The 26,800-nt window shown below is 34.8% G+C and overlaps 1 protein-coding gene and 1 long non-coding RNA gene across 2 annotated transcripts in view; one reads left to right on the top strand and one right to left on the bottom strand.

Annotated features, from left to right (window-relative positions):
- Positions 1 to 26,800, top strand: part of LOC125660115 (choline-phosphate cytidylyltransferase B-like) — a 41,780-nt gene that overhangs the window by 12,495 nt on the left and 2,485 nt on the right. Inside the window, exons 5-15 of the mRNA XM_056150760.1 lie at positions 559 to 776; positions 1,855 to 1,990; positions 12,115 to 12,236; positions 12,340 to 12,416; positions 16,782 to 16,838; positions 17,836 to 17,947; positions 19,607 to 19,723; positions 20,682 to 20,833; positions 21,024 to 21,106; positions 23,421 to 23,559; positions 24,991 to 25,158. Of these exons, the coding sequence (XP_056006735.1) occupies positions 559 to 776; positions 1,855 to 1,990; positions 12,115 to 12,236; positions 12,340 to 12,416; positions 16,782 to 16,838; positions 17,836 to 17,947; positions 19,607 to 19,723; positions 20,682 to 20,833; positions 21,024 to 21,106; positions 23,421 to 23,559; positions 24,991 to 25,158 (1,381 nt within the window). The remainder of the gene's footprint in view (positions 1 to 558; positions 777 to 1,854; positions 1,991 to 12,114; positions 12,237 to 12,339; positions 12,417 to 16,781; positions 16,839 to 17,835; positions 17,948 to 19,606; positions 19,724 to 20,681; positions 20,834 to 21,023; positions 21,107 to 23,420; positions 23,560 to 24,990; positions 25,159 to 26,800) is intronic.
- LOC125658297 (uncharacterized) lies at positions 2,063 to 4,394 on the bottom strand. Its single transcript, XR_007363681.2, has 2 exons — positions 2,227 to 4,394; positions 2,063 to 2,186 (listed from the first exon to the last, which is right to left on the bottom strand). It is a non-coding gene; the product is annotated as an uncharacterized LOC125658297 (long non-coding RNA).

The raw sequence follows: 26,800 nt of genomic DNA, 5'->3' as shown, positions 1-26,800 counted from the left end.
TGTGTGGCTTTAATGAATATTTGAAGGTATGTTTGGACACAAGTATAGTAGGAAAATATGTTAAGAATTTTTTTATATTAAATTTTTGAGACAGCAACACAAGAATACACCGATATCAGGCCTCAACCGTGCGCAGCTTTTTGTGCCCCGTACATCGAAGGTTTTTATAAGAGGTGTAGCTCTCTGTTCCATCACAATATTTTTTTCAGAGAGCTACAGTTCTCCAGCTAGTAATTTTCTAGTCCGTCCATCTTATCCGCTCTAAAAAGTGGGTGGGCTGTAATCGGCCAATGAAAACTCTTGTTGTATTACATCAAACATGTCATTCAAACTGTTCAATCGTCTCATTCAATTGTGTTGTCACACAACGCAATACTATATCGGGTAAAGTGTTCTAATTCAAAGGTGAATTGCGATAAAAAGGTTATGAAGGAGTGGATTTCATTAGGGGACATAACTTAAAATTCATGCTGAAATACCATTTCCATTGCAAATCACGAAAATATTATTTGTGATGGGCATGTATTATGTAATATGAAAATTTATTTTATCACTTAGAGCTTGGCAGATTGCATTGGAGGAAGCTCGGACAATGCAAATTAACTCTGGAAACCCACCTCCGTATTCTGCAAGAGTGATGTACCCTGGTCAACAAGAAATTCGTCACCATTATCCTGTACAAGTAGGAGGCCCATCCAACATTGTGTATACCACTCAGTACCCTAGTACTGGGGGCTACCCAGGACAGATCATAGCTCTGCCAGATGGAACTCAAGGTCAGCAAATCTTTAAAATTTCATCAACATTATACTATCTGTATTTGTATGGCCCTAAGATTAAAGATTGGGGTATATTGTTTTGTTATACCCCTCTATTTGTTTGTCCTACACTCTGTAAAATTCTTAGGTAACATATTTTATTTAGCAGCATAATTATAAGCGACTGGAATGTTTATCATTCATTAGTGGTTTATTTCAGTGAATTTAAAGAGTCATAGTATACCCTTTTAACTAACACTCCGAACAAATCTTTAAGGAGGTGCGATACAATCCCAACAAATGACATTTTATTGTATAGCTGCCACAGTGACTCGCTCTTGTTAAAAACAAATGTAATCAATACTTATATTTCAACAACAAGGTTGAACATGATGTCAGCCCCCCCCCCCCCCCCCCCCCCCCCCCCCCTCGCATTGAACCTTGTTTTCCCAGTAATTTCTTGTATTTCGCCCACTCATTTGTCTTAGATTTTTGAAGCAGTTTCTATTCTACTAAGCCATGTAAAAATTATCCCCCATGTACCTCACAAATCTGCTCCCCACATGATTTATTTACTGTAACCCAGAGAAAGGACAACTTCTGTGCTGTGAAAAAACGAAAATATGTCGCGTATTGATGTTGCACACCCATTGACATGTGTGTATATATATTTTCTTTGTTTAATATTTCCATATAAAATGTTCTTGACCCAAGTGATAAGGGTAAACGAAAATTTATTTTTTAAAAAACGCCTTCGTCTACTCTCAGATAAAGTAGTTGTTAAATCTTTGTGATAGGTAACATACCAAGAGTTCCAACTGGGTGCATAATAGGTTGAATGCTCTCATAGAAATACTGATTCATGATTTAATGTTTACATGTCATAAGGAAAAGAGAAATATGAGTTAACCACATGAATTGGTCCCTATTATAATGCTACAATATGTGGCAAAATTACATATATATGTTACATTAATTTTGAAGAGTTTGCTCTGGAAAAAAAATTTGACAAATGTTATTTGTTCTAAGATCTTTATTCATTTCACTTCATACAGAGATCCACAAATATTATTTCATCTGTTAAGAATCATTTCAGTGATGAGACCGGCTAATGTGGTGTATGTGGATGACCCATACTATAACCGCCGTCGCTATGACTCCTCAGATGTGGCGCTTGGTGTGGTGGCTGGGGCAGCAGTAGGCTCCATGATGTGGGGACCACTTCTGTGGTGGTGAGAGAGGAGGAAACAAGTGCAAAGTGAAAGTTACATGTACAACACCGGCAGAACATTGTACTGCATTTACTCATCACAAAATTAAAACATGTATAAGAAATTGTTTTATCTCCCCCCCCCCCCCTCCCCCCCTCGCTGAAGATTGAATCACAAATTGTTTTGGTTTGTCTGTCACTTTGTCTGTAAATTTAACCTTGATCTGGTTTGTCTGTCACTTTGTTTGTAAATTTAACTTTGATCCTAATGTTTGAAACATACCAGATTGAAACTTTGTACTTGCTGAACTTAAAGGTTATAGTCAAAGCCATGTTACTGATAAAGATCAAAATTATACATCAAGTCAGAATTGAACTTTGCCCAGGTTAGGGCCATAGTGTGTCACAAAAACATCTTGCTTGTATCCTTTTAAGATCAAAGATATGGAGTATATTGTTTTTGAACTGTTTGTCTGCAACTTTAACCATGACTATAACTGTTCAACTGTAGGAGATAGAGACTTCATAAATACAAGTAGGTCTAATGAAAATCTTGACTTGGAGTTTTGGGATCAAAGGACTTTGACTCTATCATTAAATAAATGAGATATCTGGTTCCCCAGCAATAAATTGAGAAGGTTTGGACTTGAATATCATGGATTTGTGTAATGAAATATTTCCCCTGAGGTCAAGAAGTCAAAGTGCATGAACTCAATCACTTAAAATACATGATAGATATTGATTATTGTTTGGGGTGGGGTGGTTTTTTAGTGCAGTGACCCTTACCCTGGTGAGAATGTACATGTAGGTTAAAAGAGCTCTCACAAGGCCACATTTGGGGGTATTTGTGTTTACTTCACACACAGTTTTCTTTGTATTGAATTTTAAAAATTGTCGCAGAACATGAACTATGGAGATTGACATGGTGCTTGATATGTGCAATATTTCAACATACAGTGTATGGTTTCTCAGTTTTTGTGCTCATCTTTCTTGGATATTGTAGCTGATTGTAAATTGTTATTGTGATATAGTTGAAACTATGCTCTAACATTATAGAAAGGCATTTAAGAAGATAATGATAATCTGGGCTTTACTGTGGTGTACATAACTGTGTTAACAAAGTCAATTAATGTTTATTGTTTAGTAGGTTTTTTTTCTATGTATAAATATACAATGTATTTTCTATGTTGTTGTTCTATGAAAAATTGTTAATATGTTGTGGGTCAGATTAGAATGTGTATGTTTAACTTTCAGTTATATGTACATTCCAATAAGTAATATCATCTGCTTCATTTGACTTTTTTAAATATGTTTTTCAAAGCATTAGCAGCTACATGTAAGAAATATAATATTTTTGATGCTGAATTTGTTGAAGGATTGAAATATCGTAATATTTCTACACATTGACGTTGATTGCTAATTTTCATAATGTATAAATTTGTCAAGTGCATTTGGAAGTGTACTTTAAACAGTGTGAAAATTGTCCAATTTGACGTTTTTAATGAATATGTATCATAATGGAATTTAATTGATATACTTGTACAGTTTTGTAAATATTGTTATAGTATCAGGTTTAAGGATTTGTTAAAAAAAAAAAGAAAATCTGGCATAAAGAAAATGTTGATTATCTCCAGTCAAGGATATTGTCACAGGCACCTGAAGTATGGATATTACTAACCCCCCCCCCCCCCCTTTTGATAATTTTTTTTTTGGTGGCAATAATTTCTCTGAAATGTGTGAATTCCTGATCTGTCTCATTCCTCTTTCGATCCATGTAATAATTTCACGCTTTTTGTAAGCTTTAGGGATTGATCTTCTATCAGTATAATAAAATACAATTATCAAAAGGGGGAGGGGGGGTAGTAATATCCATACTTCAGGTGCCTGTGATATTATTCCGACTATACCTTTGTACATTATTATTCATTTATCTGAACTGCTTAGTTGTAGTGTTTTCATCATAAGATCTTTTTAAGTCCTGTACAAATGTATAAATTGTTATTGATATGTTTTGAAGAAGTATGATGATAAAATTGACCCTTTTTGTGTCTATCGTACTATTTTGCATTTCAAACTATGCCCTACATATGTAAGTGTAAAATAAACTATAGCCTAAGTGTAAAATTTTGATAAAAATGAAAAGGAAAAAAGAATATCTTGAAATTTCTTTAAATCTTCAAAGAAATAGCATCTTAAAAAGTGGTTCATTTTAGGGTGTTGGTTGTAAAGGGGAAGCAATTGAATTTTAATTGGTTTAAGCTTAATAGATTAATAAAGCCAAGATGTTTCCTAATCAGTCTCCTTGCAGACAGATACATGAATGTAATTATAGAAATGTTACGATATTATGTGAAGATATTATTTTTTCTTGAAATTTTATTTGTATACAGTTGCAGTTATTGAGAAGTCAAATAAAAACCTTTAACAGTTGATTTTGACTTTTTTTTTGTAGGACTATTATACCCACATATTTACAAAATATGAATTTGCAGGTTAGTTATGTTGAAGCTTAAGGTATTCAATGTATAAGGAAAAGAATTTGAACAATTTTCAATTGAATTTCAGGTATTTAAATCAAGAAAAATGTTTATTGTTAAAGCTGTATGGTCCAATATTCATATATTATTTTTATACCCCCCGCAACAAGTTGGGGGGGGGGGTATACTGGATCGGGTTGTCCGTCTGTCTGTCCGTCTGTCTGTAGACGCAATGGTTTCCGGGCTCTAAAGCATTATCCTCTCCACCTACAGTCACCATATCATACGTATGGACTACCCATGGGATGAAGATGTTCCCTATCGATTTTGGGGTCCAAAGGTCACGTGCACTGGACATCGAAGTAGCAATGTGGTTCGTTTTGTCATGGCATTTGTTTTTTACACTCAGAAAAGAGGTAGTTTATACCTATTACCAACACCCTTTGGGAGATAAGGGGGGGGGGGGGTATTCTTAGTGAGCATTGCTCACAGTACCTCTTGTTGGTACAGAATTACTTTTAAAAAGGGGAATCTATACTATGTAACTCAATTAAAATTTATGATAAAAAAAAGATTAACAGTTATTACTAATCATGAATTGTGTAACATCAAAACAGTTATCCGAATAATAACTTTTTGGTAATTTATGACATTTACTTAATAAAATCGTGAGTAGGCAACTGCCTTAATGCTTAGGCCACCAACAATGATTTGTCATTGAATAAGTATTATATTTGTCTGCATGTGGGATCAATACAGTAGACATTGTACATAGCAACCAATCTAATTAAAAACAGATCCGCACGCGTAGATCGCTACACAAAATTCTGATTAAAAACAGATCCGCACGCGTAGATCGCTACACAAAATTCTGATTAAAAACAGATCCGCACGCGTAGATCGCTACACAAAATTCTGAAGGAAATGTACGTAATATGTTTTTGATAGTATGCCTCTTAAAATCTGCAGAATTGGCTACCTCTGAAATAGAAAAAACATACCGGTGATACTCTATAACTGTAAGACACAGAGATGAAATATAACACTATAAATGTCAATTTTGTTTGCTGTGTGGTATTAATATGAAACGGTAGAACCATGGGGTTAATTTTCTATAAAATGGGCAGATTAGGCACTAGGCAGAATTGTATTACATTACTTCCGCCCCCAATATACAAATTCACTGCATTAATTGAATTGATGGTTGCATTAATTATTAAGCAGAATTGATGCGCCAATCGAAGAGAGCAATAATTCAATTAATGCGCGCAATAATTAAATTGTAATGCCATGAGCGCGCAGTGATTGAATTATTGCATCAGCTGATGCCTGCAATGATTCATTTAAGAGAGAGGCAATTGTCTGATCTGAGATATCTTTAATTCAACTTATCCTCAATTGAATTGGTAATCTCTTTAACTGAATTGTTGCGCTTTTTAGAAGAATTGATGCGCACAATTATTCCAAATACAAAATCGTTGTAAATGATCATAGATGTCTTCATTTGAATAAAAGAGATCATCAAGTCGATCATTTATACCGAGCTTCAAATTAAATCTTGCAAGCAATAATTCCACCACATTGATGCGCTCATTAATTGAATTGATGAAAACATTTACATGAATTGATGTGCGCGTCAAATCAACGATCATGAAATCATTTATTGCGCAAGGCGCGAATTCAGTTATTGTGCGCTATCTTGAAATGAGCTTATGCTAATTTGGCGCTCCGTAGAAATAGCATTAGTAAATGTAATATAAGGCAACTAAAGATATCTACGAGTACTAGTCTTTAAATATTTTAAGTAGGCTTACAAACGGTCAATATCTACCAGTACATCCATCGTACTCGCACGGTGGCACGAGATAAAATGTCAGGTGCTCAAGATGATATGTTGAGCATGCAAGGTATTGAGTTGTGTATTCAAGATAATATGTCTTGTGTATGAAATAATACATATACACACGAGACGTAAGTCGTGCACGTGAGATGATACCAGTCGCGGTGACTGTGGTTAGAGATTTCCCTTCGTGACGGGGGTGGGAGTGCATTAGAGCCCCGCTCCATAACTTTACCGCGTCAATCATAAATAATAATTGCTCTATCTCCAAATGCTAGGCTCTTAATGAGGCCTAGGGTTGCGGATCTTTCGGATGAAAGGAAACATGCACCAAGGTACCGAGTCTGGTGTCATAGCAGCCGTCGGCACGATAAGGAACCCCCACTAGCTGCTACAGTCAAGCATAGGTCTAAATTTGTGGTACTTCACCAACAGCAGGTGACGTCTCTGTGATTGAGAAATTATTGAAGGGGCGTAAAACAAAGATATCGTTTTCAAATATATCTAAGGAGGATTGGGTGTCCATAAACATTTTCTTCCAAAATTCCTCAAATTAGCAAAAATGATTGATATAATCATAAATTAAATTTTGTGTGCAAGACCACATCACATACAATTTATTGTATCACAGTAGGTTGCGCATCATGTCAATGTGAAGACAACAGACAAATCAACTGTAAATATCAATTCAAAAGAGGGAAAATGCATAAAAACATCAGATGAAATAAATACATTAACAAAAACTTTGAAAACAACAAGAACTATAAAGTAATCAAAATATCGCATCTATTGATAATGTATACATTTGTACTACACATATATACAATTACAAAATAGAAAAGAAATAATCACAACCTATTGTTCTGCTATTAAAGCACAATAATTTAATTTGTATGGAGCGACAAATTAACATAAACTCAAATAATTGAAGATATCTTCAATTATTTGAAGATATCATCAATTCATTTGATGCGCGCAACAATTGAATTAAATATCTCTTCAAATAATTAATGATATCTTCAATTCTGAATTATTGCGCGCATTAATTGAATTGATGATAGCATTAATTCTTCAGCTGAATTGATGCTCGCTTTAATTGAATTAATGATCTCTTCAAATGAATGAATGATATCAACAATTGAATTGATGCGCACTACAATCCAATTGAAGAGAGCAATAATTGAATTGATGCGCGCATTAATTCATTTGATGAGAGCAATAATTGATTTAATTTGCGCATTAATTCAATTATTGCTCTCTTCAACTGAATTAATGATATCTTTAATTCATTTGAAGAGAGCAATAATTCTTTTAGAGAGAGCAACTATATAATTAAAGATATCTTCAATTCAACTAATCCACAATTGAATTAATGATATCTTTAATATTGAATTGTTGCTCTCTTTAAAAGAATTGATACGCGCATTAATTCCTCATACAAAAGCATTGTAAATGAAAGATATCTTCAATTGAATTAAAGAGATCATCAAATTATTTATACCGAGCTCTAAATTAATTATTGCGAGCAATATTTTTACTAAATTGATGCTCTCATCAAATGAATTGAAGAGAGCAATAATTGATTTAATGCGCGCATTAATTCAATTATTGCTCTCTTCAATTCAATTGATGTGCGCATTAATTCAATTAATATTCAAGCAATATTTCTACTAAATTGATGCTCTCATCAATTGAATTGAAGAGAGCAATAATTGAATTAATGCGTGCATTAAATCAATTATTGCTCTCATTAATTCAATTGATGCGCGCATTAATTGATGAGAGCAATAATTGAATTCAAGCGCGCATTAATTCATTTGATGAGAGCAATGTCTGATTTAATGCGCGCATCAATTCAATTAAAGAGAGCAATAATTGAATTGATGATATCTTCAAATAATTGAAGATATCTTCAATTATTTGAGTTTATGTTAATTTGGCGCTCCATAAATTTGAGCTAGCGAATTCTGAAGAATGCGTGTACATATTTTAAATATAAAAACTGGCATTCAAACATAAATGATCCATGTTTTGTGTTGATTAATTACTAGTGTGCAGTATTTTTGTTCAAACAGTTTGCTCTTATTCAGTAATTATGGTCAGTTTGCCTTTTGTGTCTGTATGTGTGTGTGTGTTGGTTTTTTTGTTTTTTGTTTTGTTGTTGTTGTTGTTTTTTTTGTTTGTTTGTTTGTTTGTTTGTTGGGTTTTTCTTAATATAAAAAAAGTACAATTTCTAGGAAACGGGACTAAATACTTTACCACAATGAAACTGGGAACAAGTGAAGACATCAGAAAATCAACTATTAATATGAATTGGAAAGAGGGGAAAGAAGAAGAAATAAAAGAAAAAGACCATGAAAGCAAGATACTTGAAATAGGAACGAGTTGTTTTACATCTGTCAAACCGGATGTTATTGTTACAACGTCTGACTCAAGAGCCACTTGTCGGGTAGTGATAAAAACTGCCAAACCATTGCGTAACACGTTGCATGTATTGATTTATTATGAAAGATAAATGTTCAAAACTACAGAAGAACTGAAAGGATTAGATAAGAGAGAGGTAAATTTTTTGTATTTGTGATGAATACTGTAAGTTGTAACCGGAAGGGAGAAAATGCATGCATCGGACCAGACCTGGATTCGAACTCAGGCCTCTTGAATCTCTTGTCAGGTGCTCTCCCAACTGAGCTTGCTGGACACTGGTAATCGAACCCGGCTGACCGCTACACTTCTCCCCTTAAATTGTCTTCACCCTCAAAGACACACAACATAGATTTTTTAATTTTTTTTATTTTGCCCCTCGCAGGCACAGGGTTTTGACACTGTAATCCGAGCAAACTGTGTGTTTGTGTGTGTGTGTGTGTGTGTGTATATATATATATATATATATATATATATATATATATATATATATATATACCACTTTGTTCAGATTGTGTCAAAACCTTTTTCTCGCAGGACTTTCGCTAATGTCAGCGAGATTCGTTGAGGCTGGATATTTGGACCGATGCCTCTTCCGGAAGTCAGGGTGGTCAACGGCACCGAATGTAACAGAGACCACCCTAATCTCAGCGAGATTCGCCGAGGCTGGATATCTGGACTGATGCCGTCAGTCCAAATATCCAGCCTCGAGGAATCTCACTGAGATTAAAGCCACCCGAACCCTCATGTGCATTTTTTTTTGTAAACGTACTTAAATATTATTGGAGGGAAATGCATTGAAAAATATAGTGCAAGCATTTTGTTGTTCAAAAATCATGATGTTCCTGAAAAATGAAAATTCAAATGAATGAGAGTGGAGCAAGTGCATGGACATTAAAAAAAAAATGAAATTTAAATTGAATTAAAAAATTAGATATGACATACCTCCAGGCCTATGTTATAGAATTCTATTGATATACAGATATGAAAACTTTGTTAATGTAGTGGAGGTATAATACCAGCATTCCCATTTGGTGGATGAACATTTTATTATATGCTCAGTGGTTGAACATCACATTTGAGATCTTAGGCTGCCTGAGGTCAAGGGTTCAATACTCACTGTAGGTATAATTTCAACATCAGCTCTGCAACAGTTTTTATGAAGCCTGTGTTGAGGTTTAGAGCTTTGGTGATTTTGAAGTAGGAAATATTGTGAGTAGTATTATGATGGTGTAACTGCCAGAATGGACTAGTAGAGGTTTGATAACTTGACTCAGTGGTGGAACATGAACATAGTTGTTCAAGGGCCTTGGAGAGTTCAATACCCACTGTTTGCCATCACAAGGACACATATTGAAATGGTTTCTAAAAGTAGTATCAGAGAGCTGGCTACCAAAGAATGCCTCTCAAACATGTCAGCCAGGGCTCTCACTTTGAATCTAATTAAGTATTGTTGTATAATGTGAACATAAAAAATACAGTGGACCAGATTGGCATTCAAACCTGTAACAGCAATTGAACTAAGTGATCAACAGTGGTCTGGCTACTATAGTTGTGATTACTGCCAATAGAGGTGTTAATACCTATATAAAATCCATGATGTTTTATGCTGAATAGTGATGCTTCTATCTTTATAGTTTCTAAATGTTGAAAGTGGGCACAGGGGTATAATGTTACCAACAATGTCTGTATACTCCATGTCACTGGAAGAAGTCTAAATTAACATGGGGCTTTAACATTTGTCCATGAGCAAACCTTAATGGTTGTTGGACTCTCTTTGCAAAAGGTTTAGTGGTAACATTTCTATATGTATGTGTTATCACAATAAGCGTTTCATGGCAAGCTGTTGGTGACGGTTGTAGCACTAGGTTGAAGGGGAGATGAAGGTTGCAAACACTGTATAAAAATGCATTACTGCAAACCCGAGTTATGCATTTTTCCTGCAATGTTTGTTACCTTTAGTTTCCTTTTAACAAACCAAAGAAAGACATTTTATTATTTATATTTTTATGCCCTTGTATTCAAAGATTTGGGGCTGGCTGATATGTTTATCTGCTTTGGGTACCATAATTGCTCTGCTGTCTTAAGGCCTAAAGGGTAGTTAGAATGATCTAACTGTGTCTCGGGACACACCCTTACCACCAAACCGGGTTTGTAGGACATTATCACTTTAATGATAGAACATTCCATCTATCTTAAGGGGTCTTCAGTGTTTCACAAAGACATCTTGTTTTGTATTTTTGATATAAATTCTTTCAAGTATATAAAATATAGACATTATTGACCTGTAAGTTACTTAATAAACATAACAGCTGAAAATCCCCTGACCCTTATTGACTTTTCTCCATTTGTGATAATGATTTCTATAGATGTATTTGAATGATGCTAAAAGGAAATGGTCCAAGAAGGACACACTCTAAATGCATAAAATAAACCATCATATGATAAAGGTAAGCATTATATAATATACCTTTTCAAATAAAAGGTAAAAAAACACACCAGAAAACATATTTTTTCAATTATTTCAAGAATTGCAGGTAAGTAGGATGCAGAGTTCTAGGAATGTATTCATTTATATGCAGACAGATACGTCGCTAAAAACTGCAGCTAACTAAACTGAAACAAAATGTATCTTCACAGTTGCAAGGGACAAGCAATGATTCAGAATTGCAATAGAAATTAAGAAGAAAACATGCAGTGAATGTAAATATGATGCCTGTGTGTGGTGGTTAATGGTGTCATGTTTGAAAAGCATCTGCCAATATTGTAGTTTGTATAGGTCTTCTTCTAAGGTCAATTGCTAGCAAAAGGTTTTATCTTTATATAGCCTTAACTATATGCCAGAAAGGTCATTGATATAGGTTTAGAATAAGAGATTCAATTACAGTCCCTTGGGAATCAATTTGGATGATCGAATACTGATATAATATTACTCTATTAGTCTACCTGATGTCACCCGCCTCTATGTACATTATATGTGGAGTAATCTATACTCTAGTTGGATAGGAGGTTGATTGCAGAGGACATTCAATGGTCAAGCAACTCAAGTCAAGAAGTGCCCAGTGCATGATTGTGTGAGGTTTCCATATGTGCTGTGCATGTATGGTACACTTAATGGGTATAGCCTCTATTAATCTTTTCAAATGCATGGTCATCATTGTGCACAATACATAACAGTACATTATCATAGCTTGATATGTATACATGCACTGCCAGTCAACTTTTTCAAGATAATATAGGAACATGTGTATGACATATATATGTGTAACAAAACGTTTGTTAACCCTGGACCCACTTCACGGGTGTGACACCTTTGGTAGTTTACAAAAGGAGAGATCAATATCTGATAGAGTGTAGATTATGCTGTGATAAACGTTGATGTTATTGATTCATGCTATATTTGCTTGCTTTATCTCACACCTTTACTATGACTTCCCCATTTTATTCACATAAGTCATCAGTGTCACTTGCATGTTTACATTTACAAGACAAGTATTTAGAGATGCCATTGAAGAGGAGAAGAATCAGAGGTTGATGTTCGATTAAGTAAATTAGTGTACCTCTTCAGATACAATGTGTTTTGCACACTTTTCAATGCTTATATTATAATTATTCCTAGTCTGTCTCTTTCAGAAAGCCACATCGCTATGAGCACAAGAAAGCGGAACAGAAACGGTGATGTCATCGGAAATGAGGCAAGTCACAATACAGTAAGTGTAAATATCGCATCATCTCAAGTGTCGTAAAACGCAGTAAGTGTAAAGATTGCATAATCTCAAGTGTCGTAATCTTGGTCCCTGTTAACACTTGTCCATTTTAGATTTACTTGCATGATATAAGCAGTTGGTTTTTGTGTTGCTTATATTGACTGCACAGTGAAAAACGGGAAAGAAAACCATACACTGGGCAAATTTGCAGTGATAGAATGTCAAATACATTTGTGCTTTGTCATCAGTGTAAATGAAGGCAAATATGATAGATTGTGAGGCTTACAGCAAATCTGTGTTTCACAAGTAGCAATGTGCTTTCTGTTTGCTGTTAATTTTTAATTGTACATTTAAGTCTTTGTAACCAAAAGCTTAGCCATATGAACACATGTTCAAATTAAGTCCAGTCTATACCCCCCCCCCCCCAAGGGCAGGGGTGGGGCAGGTACATGTGTACCAGTGTTCGTCTGTCCTACTTGGTTTTTTTTATACATAGATGTTGGACCGTCATACTTATTTATACAGTTGTACATGCAGACAATATACATTCATCTCAAATGAAATCTCTGTCACATTCTTAATTACTGCCAGACATGGGATCTGGAAGTTAATGTAAATATATAATATGTGCATGATTATACATACACATACTATATATTTACATTAACCTCTAGTGCCCGTGCTACAAGACAGTACTTAATATAGACCCATGCTACTACACCTCCAAAGTGTTCCGATTGTTCCATGCAAACTGTTTATCGTTCTGTTTTATAAACTAAATCTACTGTGAAAATATAAATTAAATCATTTGTATTATAATATACTTTGAAAATTTACCACCAATATCATCACTGAAGGTCGATATTAGCACTTGGTATAAACTGGATTTATTCTCACCTAACCAAAATTATTTTTTGAGTACAAAATTCAGTTTTTGATTAGACCTTCTGGATGTATGTTTTCATCACAGTAGAGGATTAGATAATCAGAATTAAAATTTGATTGATTATGAGTCAAGCTGATGTATGTGTAGACTTAGTTTTTTGCTCACCTAAGCTGAAAGCTCACATAAGCTTTTCTGATCACCAGTTGTCTGTCTGTCTGTAAACTGTCACATTTTCGACTTCTTCTCCAGAACCACTGGGCCAATTTCAAATAAACTTAGAAATATTCATCCTTGGGTGAAGGGAGGGTTCGAAATTACCTCATATCTGTAAGTCCAAGACTAGTAAAAAACATTTCGGACTAGTAAACTCTCTATGGCCTCAATTTTGAATCGGTTAAGATTTAACCAAATTTGTCTGAGACTCTTAGATGTATGAACTTATGGTTGATTATCTGCATGCATGGTTAATTGTTTGTGTCACAATGACACGCTGACCTTCCAAACACATTGATGCTTATAAATTTAAAGGCTTTATTACACGAGTAACTCTGAGGTAATTGTATGCTTATGGAGATTGTGAAAGCAAAATAAAGTTTGGCGGTTGTTTACTACTGTAGGTGTCAGAAACTGAATTGTTACGGCAAGACCTTTCATGTGATCCAATGGTGTGTGATCTTGTGACCTTGGGGTTTTACCTACTTTTGAAAACCTTACCTTTTCAATATGTCCTGAACTATTCAAGGTAAATCTTTCATGTCTTGTATGAGTTTCTTATGGCAAGGCCTTTCATTTCATATCAAGTCCTTTGACCTTGTGACCTTGAACTTGGAGTTTAACCTACTTTTAAGAAAATAACATATATTTTGTATATAATATAAAATGTATAATGTAAAAAGATTTTTTATGGCAAGACCTTGTTATACTTTGGTGGTGACCTTGAGCAATGGCAGGGTCATGGTGGCTCAGATGAGCGATGTGGCCCATGGGCCTTATGGAAGAAACTAACACAAATGTGTATGTATTCAGTATCTGTAAAGCTTCACACACACTCCTTTACAATTTTGCGTCATTAAAAAGATTGGTGCTTTCACTTTGGAGTTTTGAATGACTGTTGCATGTAAAAACAAAGACTGAGTGGTGAGTGAACACAGAATGAACGGTGAGTGAATGATGAATTTAAGGCTTTGTGAACAGTGAATGTGAGCGAATGGAGAGTGAACACTGAATGCACAGTGAACGCATGATGAATGAATAGAAACATGGGAGAGTTTCAGGGACTGTAATTATGATGAGTTCTGAGGATCCTCTGTATGGGCTACCAATCTAGTACATCTTGTCTCCAGTTGTAGCTAGTATAGATGCAGCTTGTTCGAATGAGACAACATCTAGATAAAAAAAATGTGACAGCTATGTGCCAGATTGTGGATTGAATCAATAGCCCTACAACTGCTGGTAGAACCGTTAGACACTGACAATCTGTAGGATTTTGATACTAGAAGAATCTGTTTAAATAAGTAAGTTACAATGTACAAGAGTCCACACTGCAACATACCCGAGTCTTTAGATAGGTACTGTTTGTTCCTTTGCCCAGCACCAGGCATTGAAAGTGAAAGTAAGTCTTCAAATGAGGTCTTAAAAACCCAAGGAACCATGTCATGGTATGTGTTGTCATGATACAGAACCTTCACTGCTACATGACTATAACTAAATGTACTTAACATAGGTCCAGATATATGTCGGACAGTATACCTAATGCTACGTGGGGACATTTCTATATGAGTGAAAATTCTTAAAAACTCCAAATTACATTTCGAATTCAAGGTACGTCTGATTCCTGTTTGTCAAATACATACATATCATTAATAATTATGTAGCGGTCAGCTGGGTTCGATCACTGGTGGCCAGATAGCTCAGTTGATAGAGCACCTGTGTAGAGATTCAGTGGGCCCGGGTTCGAATCCCGGTCTGGTCCGTTGCATTTTCTCCTTTCCTGTTACATTTGGTGCCATGACCAGCCCCTGGAACTAAGAGGCGAAAATGCCTGCCAGGGGATTAAGATCCTGGGTTGATATCTTTAAGTGTGAAGACATTTAAGGAGGGAGGAATGTAGCGGTCAGCCGGGTTCGATCGCTGGTGGCCAGATAGCTCAGTTGATAGAGCACCTAACTAGCGATTCAGGGGGCCCGGGTCTGGTCCGTTGCAATTTCTCCCATTCTGTTACAATTACATGTAGATGTAGATGAAAAATTCAATACTATGTGATTGCATAATCACATAGTATTGAATTTTTCATCTCATTTTTCTCTCATCAGCTGTGAATTACATCTTATTGATATAGGGCTCCTACATTAAATTTCCTCTTCATAAGCCAGATATGTTGTGACAGCTTTTCAGATATTTTTTTTAACTACATAAATGATATACACGTACTTTATCTTCCTTTAAAGCATGACAGTTAGTGCACTGTAAATCGATTTACGAGGAAATCCGCACACTGAATCACTAAAAACAAATGAAATCACATTTTAAGATGATGTACATAGAGGTTGTTAAAAGTGTTCACTAATTACCCTATTACATTTCACATCTGTGATGGGGTCCCCAGGATCTGGTCAAAGACCCGAACCAAAGATGAATAATTCCAAAATGCAGCTACAATGTTTGGACACATAGGTTAATTGTCCTTTAGGGTGTAAATCACAACCAGGTAGATTGGACATATGTCACCTAGCAAAGAATGAAAGTTCAGTGATAATGTCAGTTGATGAACCTAGGTGTGTGCTCTTGGGTTCAATAGTCATCAATTGGACTATTAATGATATTATCACTGATGATATAAATATTGTGCATACAAAGTGCATCGAGCATTTTTTCTAACACGTACATATATATATATACATTTATATATATATATATAGTGCTGGATTTTGCTATAAGTTGGATCATTTTTAAGTTACAAAGCGATGAGTGTAGTCACCAACAAACTTTGTCCTAAGATGGACAGAATGCAGATAACAGAGACTCAAGAGGATAATAAGGAAAATATTCAAGTTAATGGCAATTTTAAACATGAACCGGTAAGATCTTGTACCATTGTTGCTGAATTTGATTTCCTCATTTTGTAGACTGCATATTGTAGTTTACTGTGACAATGTAGCTTTTAGATTGATATGTACTTTTTGTCAGATCAAATCGCCTTGAATTCTTGGCATTCTCTGATGTGTTTGTCTTTCCTTATATTCCTGGATTTTTCTTTGCGAAGATTTAATTTGCTCTCATTATTGCTGAAATATTTGGTGTTATAGTAACAAACTTACTGTTTTAAAACTTGCATGCCTCCTCTTTCCTGTATCGAACCTTCTGTGATGTGTTGTCCGGTTCAAAATCTTTGTATACATTGTTAAACTGATATGCCACTTCTAAGTTAGTATTACCTATATGCGTATCAGAAATCTATTCATTATGCATAATTTCTGTCCAAGAAATCAGCAAAGACTCTTGGGTCCAAGGAAACCGCTCGTCCCAGAAAACAAGTCCAGGTAAAAAGTTATACCTTAAGGAATGGGTTGGTCAACTTTATTAGGACCCAGCTTAATTATTCTAATTTCAGATTAGCTGCTTTGTGACCTGGAGCATGCTGCATGTTTCTTAAAAGAACTTTCAATTCATGTTAAATACAACATACTAGTATATCATTTTCATTTGGTCATTCTTGATAAAATGAATTGTTTTATGTAAATAATCTTTAAAATTTATGTGGTTGAGGTATCATGGGTTAGGAAAATGATCGTATACTATTATGCATGTTCATTGATGATGGTGTACATAAAGGAGGGGGGGGGGGATGAGGGGGGGGGGGGGGGGAGGCCTAGTGTGTCACTAAAAGACCTATTTACTTATACTTTAAGGAAAGATGATCATATGAAAAGTAACATTTATTATGAAGACCCCTTTTTTTTTCATAGTAGATATGACTTTTGATGACAGAAGAAAGATACTTGTATGCTAATAGTGTACCTGAATGTTTAGATAAATGTTTATGTCACACGTTTAACATAATTTAAACTTCAACGTGAGTAAGAGATACATTTGTGAGTAAACAGACCAAAGTCCAATATCTAATGTACTATGTTCATCACAAAGTTCTCATGATAAGTGATATGGTGAAACTGAATAGAAAGATATTCTCCTTGTTATAGCAGTTAGTAGTGTAGAATCTTTCTTTTCAATATGAAATGAATGGATGTTGCCCTCAGGTCTAAACTTTACATGCTAGCCTTGCACGTGTGGCAATGATGAAGCTATTTCCTAGTAGTTTGCTAGATTTAAGTAATATTGCATCACTTTTATTCTCAGAAGCTTGTAAACTTGAATGAAGTAATTATGACTGTAAGTACATGTATATGTAATCCCATTATTCTAGCTTTACCAGGACAATCATGAAAACATGACAACTTCCTGATTTATAATACAAGGTTAATACATATAATGTATGTGAACTTTTATGGTTTCTTTTTTATTTTCATACAATGACAGCTGGCATTGAGTAAGCCTGCCCCGTTTTCACATGATGAAGAGGCTGTGGCAGAAAATGAGAACTGTGACTATTCCATCAAAATTAGCCTGGAAATGGCCAAATCTGGAAAAGGTAACAAATCATAGTCTATGGAAAGCCAGCATAGTCAAAATTCTATCCCTGTAATATGTATTTGTTCAATGTTAAATGTAATTTAACTCCTCATTGCAGTACTTAATTATTAGTGCAATGTCAATCCAGAGGGTTGGAGTGGCTGGGTAAATGTTGTTCTGCAATGTATAATCTTAGCTTACAAATGTTGAATTTACATTGAACAAACGATGAATTGACAAATCACATGCAGCACTTTTTGAGTTGTGTAAATATTGATTACAAAGCAGGTGGATTCAATTTCAAAGGTTAATAAAAACAAATGATTAATTTACCTATACCTCAAAACAATTTTTTTTTAATTTAAAAAAGTTTCAAATACACATTTCTGTCTAAACATTCTACAGATAATGCATTGTGTGACAACATTTACACAGTCATTCCAACCCTCTGCATTTGTACTGCAATTGTCAAAGTACATTTTTATACCCCCCCGCAACAAGTTGTGGGGGGGTATACTGGAATCGGGTTGTCCGTCTGTCTGTCTGTCCGTCCATCTGTAGACGCAATGGTTTCCGGGCTCTAAAGCATTATCCTTTTCACCTACCATCACCATATCATATATATGGACTACCCATGGGATGAAGATGTTTCCTATGGATTTTGGGGTCAAAAGGTCAAAGGTCAAGCGCACTGGACATCGAAGTAGCAATATGGTTCGGTTTGTCATGCCATTTGTTTTTTACACTCGGAAAAGAGGTAGTTTATACCTATTACCAACACCCTTTGGGAGATTGGGGTAAGCGGGGGGTATTCTTAGTGAGCATTGCTCACAGTACCTCTTGTTACATTTATGTTCAACATTTCTGCACTTACATCTAATGAATAGTGCATTGCATAGTTACATGTACAAATACAGTTACAAGGATAGAATTTTGACCCTGTTGACTTTCCATAATAGTTAAGGCCAATTCTTTTGTCATTGAAGCAACTCCTGTATTAATGATCTACATGTATTTCATGTATGCCTACCTTATACTACTAATTAAGGTGTCTTAGAATGCTACATGTTGATAGATAATCATGTATCAACATTTGTTTTTCATTAATGAAAGATGAAGGCAGAAGTTTTGTAAAAAAAGAAAATTGCTTTGGCTAACAATAAGCAATGCTGATAAAAGGTCATTCCTTTTTTTGTATGTACACATGTACCATATTCAGTTTGTAAGATAAGAATTTTCAACTTCTTCCTCAGAGGCAATTTCAATTAAACTTGGCAGGACCTAAGTTTGTTCAAATGAAGGGCCATTTGCCAGATAAAGGGAAGATACATAAAAAGTCTCCTTTTATATTAGATTCATTAGATCATGACCACTGGGAAATGGGTAGGAACATCATCAAATAGATCTAATCATATCTCCTGCAAACAAAGTTGTTTTTTTTGGGGGGGGGGGATATTGGAATTAGCATGTCTTTCTCTCTGTAGACATGATTTTGTCCTAACATGTTTTTAAAAACTAGGGTTAGGGTGTGGAGTTTCTTTAAAAATGGTACACTAACTATTTTTCAAAATGATATGCATGCATCCCCAATATGATATGAAGCTTATCAGTAATAGTTCTTGTAACTTTGTGACTTTTATAAGAGAGCATTGTGGCAATTCTTTTTTTTTATTTTTAGCTCCCAGACCAGTGAGAGTGTATGCTGATGGAATATACGACATGTTCCACTCGGGCCATGCCAGACAGCTGATGCAGGTCAAAATGGCTGTACCAAATGCCTATCTTATCATTGGAGGTAAGGGAGATTACTTGAAATATTTAAGTAGCCATGGAACTACTGGGTGTTTGTTGGTTTATTGTTTGTAAGCTGAAATGTAATTTAGCTGATGAAGATGATCAAGGAATTCATGTAGAATATAAAGTTTTGGGTGAAAGAAATGATTTTTTGACATTAAATATGGCATTGGGGTCTGGGGGTTAGAGGAGGGGGGGGGGGTGTTGTGTTGTGTTAGACCTGTGTTGATTTTGCAGACTGCTCTCCTCTCCCTATTTGTACAGAATCATTGTTTCAAGATACATTGATAAAATGACACATGAGGCAAACTAATGATTACAAATGAATAGTTATACAGGTTGATATTATGTTCTAATTAGTGTGCGAACACATTGAAAAATATGTTTTGTGAAGTTTGAGAATTTTGAATCTTGGACCTCTTTTGACATTCAGATCAAAGGTGTTGTAATTTTGATTATGTGATTTTATGTGATGTTATTTTATCATATATATTGTTATTGTAGTTGGTTTTTTAAAGATTTTTTTTTCATGAGATTTATGCATTTGCTGCATATGTGTGAAAATTTTAAATCTTTTTTAGTGATTGTTAAAAAATCTTAATTTTCTGTCCTTGCCATATAAAAACTAATTGGTTTTGGATCTGTTCTCTATCAAAATTAGATATTGGTTTAATAATGATTTTCATTCTTTAAAAAAAATTGAAATCAAGTTTATGAAATGATATGCTATAAAAATAACTTTGATTGATTCTTGAATTGTTTGTTTATATTCTCTGAAAATAAAGTGCTGAAATTGTTGAATATATGCATTTGACTTTTTAAAAAGATTTTCACATTTCAAAAATATTTTTGTTATAAATACTCCGAGACTTGTGATTAGTGTTTCCTAGGTAAATTGTAAGTATAGGGATTTTCTGAGTTCCTGAGTGTATGTGAAACAGTAAACTAACTGTCCACAGTTTGTGATGATGATTTGACACACAAGATGAAAGGACGTACAGTAATGAATGATACAGAGCGATACGAGGCAGTGCGACACTGTCGATATGTGGACGAACTCCTCACTGGTGCTCCCTGGACTGTCACAGAGGATTTTCTAGAAAAACACAAGGTACGTAGATAAAAAATCTGTGAATTTCAGGAATTGATTAAATTTTTTCTTGAGAAAAGGAGAATACACAGAGTTATTGAAGAGAAAGGAATGCTAAGTTGAAATGTTGAGAAATTCATACTTGCAATAAGTTTTCATTCATGGAGACTACTCTGTAATTCTTATAGATGGACTGTTTCCTACTTTTCAGATTGACTTTGTGGCACATGATGATTTGCCATATGGAGCAGGAAATACAGAGGACATCTATAAAGGCCTTAAAGAAAAGGGAATGTAAGTCTTTGTGGAAGTGGTGAGAGGCTAGACGTGTGCTAATATATACATAATGTATTCATGAATAAACCCATGGTGGTGTTTGTTGACACAGACATATTACATACTGACATTCAAAAGATGTACAACCTAGGGCCTCCGTGGCTGAGTGGTTAGAGCATCGCGCTCAAAATCACACGACCTATCACCTCTGTCGGCGCAGGTTCAAATCCTGCTCGCGCCGGTAAGTGAGAAAGTTTCCCAGTTTACTTTTGGATGGTCGGTGGTCTCTTCCCAGGTACATTGTATCTGGGTTCTCTTTTCCACCAATAAAAAACTGGGCGCCACCAGATAACTGAAAAATTGTTGGGTGTGGCGGAAAACATCAATCAATCAATCAGTAATATTTTAGGTCACTCAGGTGACCTATTGCTTTTGGTCTTCGTACGTTGTTGTCCATTGTCTTGCAGTGCACTAACAATTGAGCATTTTTAACTTCTTTTAGATAACCACTGTTTCAATTCTTTTCAAATTTATTATGAAACAGCATCAAGACAAGGGGGGACATGGAATATAAATTTCAGGACTCCTGCACCCCGGATGCCTTAAAGGTGGGGCAGAAACTGCCAACAATTGAGCAAGTTTAAAAAATCTTATTCTCTACAACCACACATCTGTAAGAAATATTAAATGCAGTCATGTAGAGCTTTATCAAAATTGTAAATTTCATAATCCCTCGGTTAGACATTTTGATTCTAGAGTTGGGTCAAACTTGGCATTTAGTGTATATGTATAAACATTTAAACAATGTCTTTTAAGATAGCCCTTTACCAAAAGGACTACCCCTTGATACCAGGGATAGGGGTTTTAGTTCCAGGGTGGGGCCAAAATTATCATAGTGATAGTCTTTATCATTTGAAAGACTTCATTAATTTAGCTGATACTGTATAAAAACTAAATGCATATTTAGGAAAAGAAAAGAATACACCAAAATATGAATTATGTGACCCCAGAGTTCTAACTTTAGGAAGAGTCCAAATTAGGCATATTGTGTTGTGATGGATTGCAGGTGGGGATAATGAACCTAGACACAAAAAAGTGAAATTTTCGTACACTTCTCTCAGTAGGTATTAAAATGAATCATATACATGTACCGTATGAGTGGAATTTTTAGTAGGACTTTTTAGCAAGAGCTTATTTTAACAACTTTATAATTCCAAGAAAAATAATTATTACCTTCGATGTGGAATATTCAAATTTAATGATCTCAGCACACTCGCTGAGAATGCCAAAATTAAACCCTCTCTAAAAATTCTGGTGACATCGTCATATGAGTGAAAAATTCTCAAGCGGATCGAATGTTAAAGAATATACAATCAATCTAAAAACTCTGCTTATACAGTATTAGCAATAAATGAAATAGCAATATGGATTTTGATTTAAAACAATTACCCTTTCAATAATTTATTAACAGTGCAATGTGATTTTGATGCCTATATACTATCAATCTATGGACTATATTCATCAAACAGAAATTAAAGGATATGACATTTAGAAATCTTAGCCAATTACATTCAGAAACAAAGAGTAGATGACTAGATATTTAACATCCTCACTGACATCGAACTGTTTATTGATAAAAACAGAGAGAAAACTGACCAACCTTTTTTAAAAAAAAGTTCAAAACAAAAAAGAATCCGTAAATACAATGCATGTGAATGTTTTAGGTTTGTGTGTTATATTTGGCTATCAATAACACGATAGAATTTAAACACAAATGTATAACTACAATGCATGTTCAATGTTTAGCTTTTTAGGCTATATTGAACGTTTGGTTTTATTGAACATTTTTCTGAGGTCCCCTGAAGTTCAGTATATCTAGAGTTGACTGTAGTTTAATGGGTTTCGATAGGCCGACCTCAAGTTTCCTCTAATGTAGCAGACATTTCCATAAACAAAGAGAAAATATTTGACTTTGTTCTCAGAGTATAAATCAGTTGATGATTAAATGCAGATTTGTATGTGATCGCAATGTCTGTAACTCACAGCTGATGTGATTAAGCCTTTGGTGCCATCGTGAGAGCTACAAACTTGTTCAGTGAAAATGGTTACTCAAATACTGGTGACTTTATCTTTGATCTGAAGAAAGGTCTCTGGTTTTGAATTCCTGAAAATGAACACAGTACACGATACTGTACAGAATTTGGGAAAATGTCATAGCATGGATGGGCAATGTGGTCCATTAGTATATTTAGTATCAAGGTACTAAGCCATGGTAAATTGTGTAAATGCTTCAGGTATCTAGTGTATATGCCAGGTTTTGTGAAATTTTCAGGTTTCTTGCAACACAGAGAACAGAGGGCATATCAACAACTGATGTAATAGCAAGAATCATCAAAGATTATGATCTTTACGTCAGAAGAAATCTCAGTCGTGGCTACTCTGCCAAGGAACTTAATGTCAGTTACATGAAGGTAGGTTTCAGTTACTTGGAAATTTCTTATTTTTGTGGTGTCAAAGTTTGTGGTTGGTGGACTTAACAAGGTCATTTACCCGTCCTTATTCGTGGTAGCTCACTTTCATGGGTAGGACAGTACCATGGAAACAAAAGCAGTTAAACCCACAATAATGAGTGATGAACAACACATCAACAGGTATAAATGGTTTCCGGTTAGATAGTTACATTTTCATTCAAAATGAGAAGACCTATGATTCTTGACCATTATTGCATAATTTTGACAAATCTACATATTAAATACATATAGTAATGCCTGCAAAGAAAAGCTTATCGAAAACTCTTAGAATGCTTTACTAATTTATGATATTCTTTTTGTAATTTTGAGCATTGCATGGTGTTCTAAAATGTGATTTCATTTGTTTTTTATACCCTATATACATTACTATCAGAGATTTATGGGTACCCATCAAGGCTATCCACAAAGGTAAATCAGAAACACGGATGTGAAGCATAACAAAACTCGCCCCCTTGTATACCATGCAATCCCCATTACAGATAACAACAGAATACTCAAAGAGAGAAATATGGCAGGCACAGAGATATCTAGTATATTTAGAAATAAATTTCATTTTTGAAAATACATGCATTAGGATATGAACTGTGATGCTTCGTGCCAGCATACTTCATGAAGCATGTTAGCGCTTCATAAAAGTATGCTGTTTGAAGCGTTAAAGTCCATATCTTCATGTCTTTTCAAAAAAAAGTGCATCAGCTCCGATGGCACCAAAATTTTAGATGCACTAAAATAACTACACATACATTACTTGCTGGTTTTATAATAACAGTCTCAACAATTTGATCCTAATGTAACGATGAAAGAAATTTATTTACACAAGCAGCAATTTTTTTATTGCATGCAGAGGTAGTATATCATACAATATGATAAAAAAAAAACCTTACAGAGATAAAACTGATACCCATTTAAAAACGATTACAAGTGTCAGTGAACATCAGATATAGTGCTTACAATATTATTTATCACAAAGGCACAGTCCAAGTAGGGTTAGTCAGTACATGTATAATCCTAATCTCTCCCAGCCATTTGTACTGAAAATGCTTACGAAAACATAGGGAAATAGATAGAATGATAATTTGCATGCTGAAATTGATAATTGCAGACAAATTTTCAACCAGTCATTCAGGAATAAAAAATGACATGTATGATAATTGTTTACAGTAGATTTAAGTGTGTTTTAGTGTAGTACTCGTGAATTACATTCTCGGGAGTTGACCCCAAACTGCAGTTTTGCCACTCGCATATTATAAGAATGTACAGTATATATAATTCACTTTTTTAAACAAAAGACCCAGGAAACTGCTCTTATACAGAACCCACTGTTTACGTAGAGCAAATGAATGTGAGAAATATGTACATAATTTTTTTTAGGAAAAGAGAATACAGTTTGAGTCCAACTTGAATTCCATCAAAGACAAGGGAAAAGAACTAATAGACAAGACCAAAGACAAGGGACAAGAACTCTTACACAGTTGGGAGGAAAAGTCTAAGGACTTCATAGGAAACTTTTTATTGATGTTTGGCAGAGATGGTAGACTGGTATGTTCATGAGTCTTGTTACATGTTTCTAGAAATTATGTCTTCTGACATTTCTTATATATTCTGAAAACAAACATTGCATGTAATTTGTATAGTAACTAGACAATATTTGTTTAACATGCAGTTCATGTAGTGTGTCAACATAGTATTTTGGAATTTATGACTGCATTATTACTGCACACATTATTTAACAAGAGGACCAAGGGCCTAGAATCGCTCTTCTGATAAATTGTACAACCCCACCATTTCTATTCTTAGCCTCTTAGTATTCTAAATCTTTAGTTAAATCCTAAGAATTAAAAAAAAATAGGTCAATGTGACCTACTTTTTGGTTTACACATTTTGAGAACCCAAGAAATATCAACTGACAAAGTTTGATGATTTTAAGCCAATTAGTATCTGAATATTGAAATATAGCTGTCAAATTCCAATCGTAGGTCATAGTGACCTACTTTTTGGTCAGCGAACTCTGAACATGCAAGACCCATCAGCTGACAAAGTTTGATGACTGTAGGTCAAATAGTATCTGAAATATATAAATATAGCCGTCAAATTCCAAAAGTAGGTCAAGGTGACCTACTTTTGGTCGACACACTCCGTAGACTCAAGATGCATCAACTGTCAAAGTTTGATGATTGTAGGTCAATTAGTGACTGAAATATATAAATATAACTGTCAAATGCCAAAAGTAGGTCACAGTGACCTACTTTTTGGTCGATACACTCCGAAGACTCAAGATGCATCAACTGACAAAGTTTGATGATTGTAGGTCAAATAGTGTCTGAAATATAGTAATTTAGCTGTCAAATATCAAAAGTAGGTCACGGTGACCTACTTTTTGGTCGACACAAACCGAAGACTGAAGACGCATCAACTGACAAAGTTTGATGATCCTAGGTTTTACAGTGCCCAAAATATGCATCTAAAATTGAAAATGTGAAATTTGAATATCTGCAAAATTCAAAAAGTAGGTCACTGTGACCTACTTTTTTATAAATATGTTTCAAGGCCTCAAGATGCATCAACTTACAAGATTTGATGATTCTAAACCTCTCGGTATTTGAAATAACAACTTAAAATATATCTATAAATGATAAGCCATAAAATTCAGAAAGTAGGTCACGGTGACTTATTTTTCAGTTGACGCATTTCAAGGTCCCATGATCCACCAACTGACAAGTTTTGATGATTATAGGCTTCAAAATGTCCAAGATATGCATCAAAATTAATTTTAAAATAAATACCTGCAAAATTCAAAAAGTAGGTCACCGTGACCTACTTTTGAGACAACTTGACACAAGGTCCTAAGATGCATCAACTGTCAAAATTTGATGATCCTAGTCCTTATAATGACTAAAATATCAAAGATTTAAGGAAATATAAATTTAGGTCAACTTTGAAGTGACCTTGAGACCACGCCCTTTGCCCCAGGGTAATGCCTTGAACAATTTTTAATCTACAACATATCCTCATCCTTATATGTAAGTTTGGTGATAATCTGCCCAGTGGTTCTTGAGAAGAAGATTTTTTAGCAACCACTACTTTTGTTTGTATTTTCCTGATTATCTCCCCTTGTTAAAGGGTCACATCCCTCTATTTAGTATGTATGAAAGCCCTTGGGCCAATGATACCCTGTAACAAA

Source organism: Ostrea edulis, chromosome 9, assembly GCF_947568905.1.
Source record: "Ostrea edulis chromosome 9, xbOstEdul1.1, whole genome shotgun sequence".
Lineage (NCBI taxonomy): Eukaryota > Metazoa > Mollusca > Bivalvia > Ostreida > Ostreidae > Ostrea > Ostrea edulis.
The sequence above is the reverse complement of the archived record's forward strand: the minus strand, read 5'-3'. Positions and strand labels throughout refer to the sequence as shown.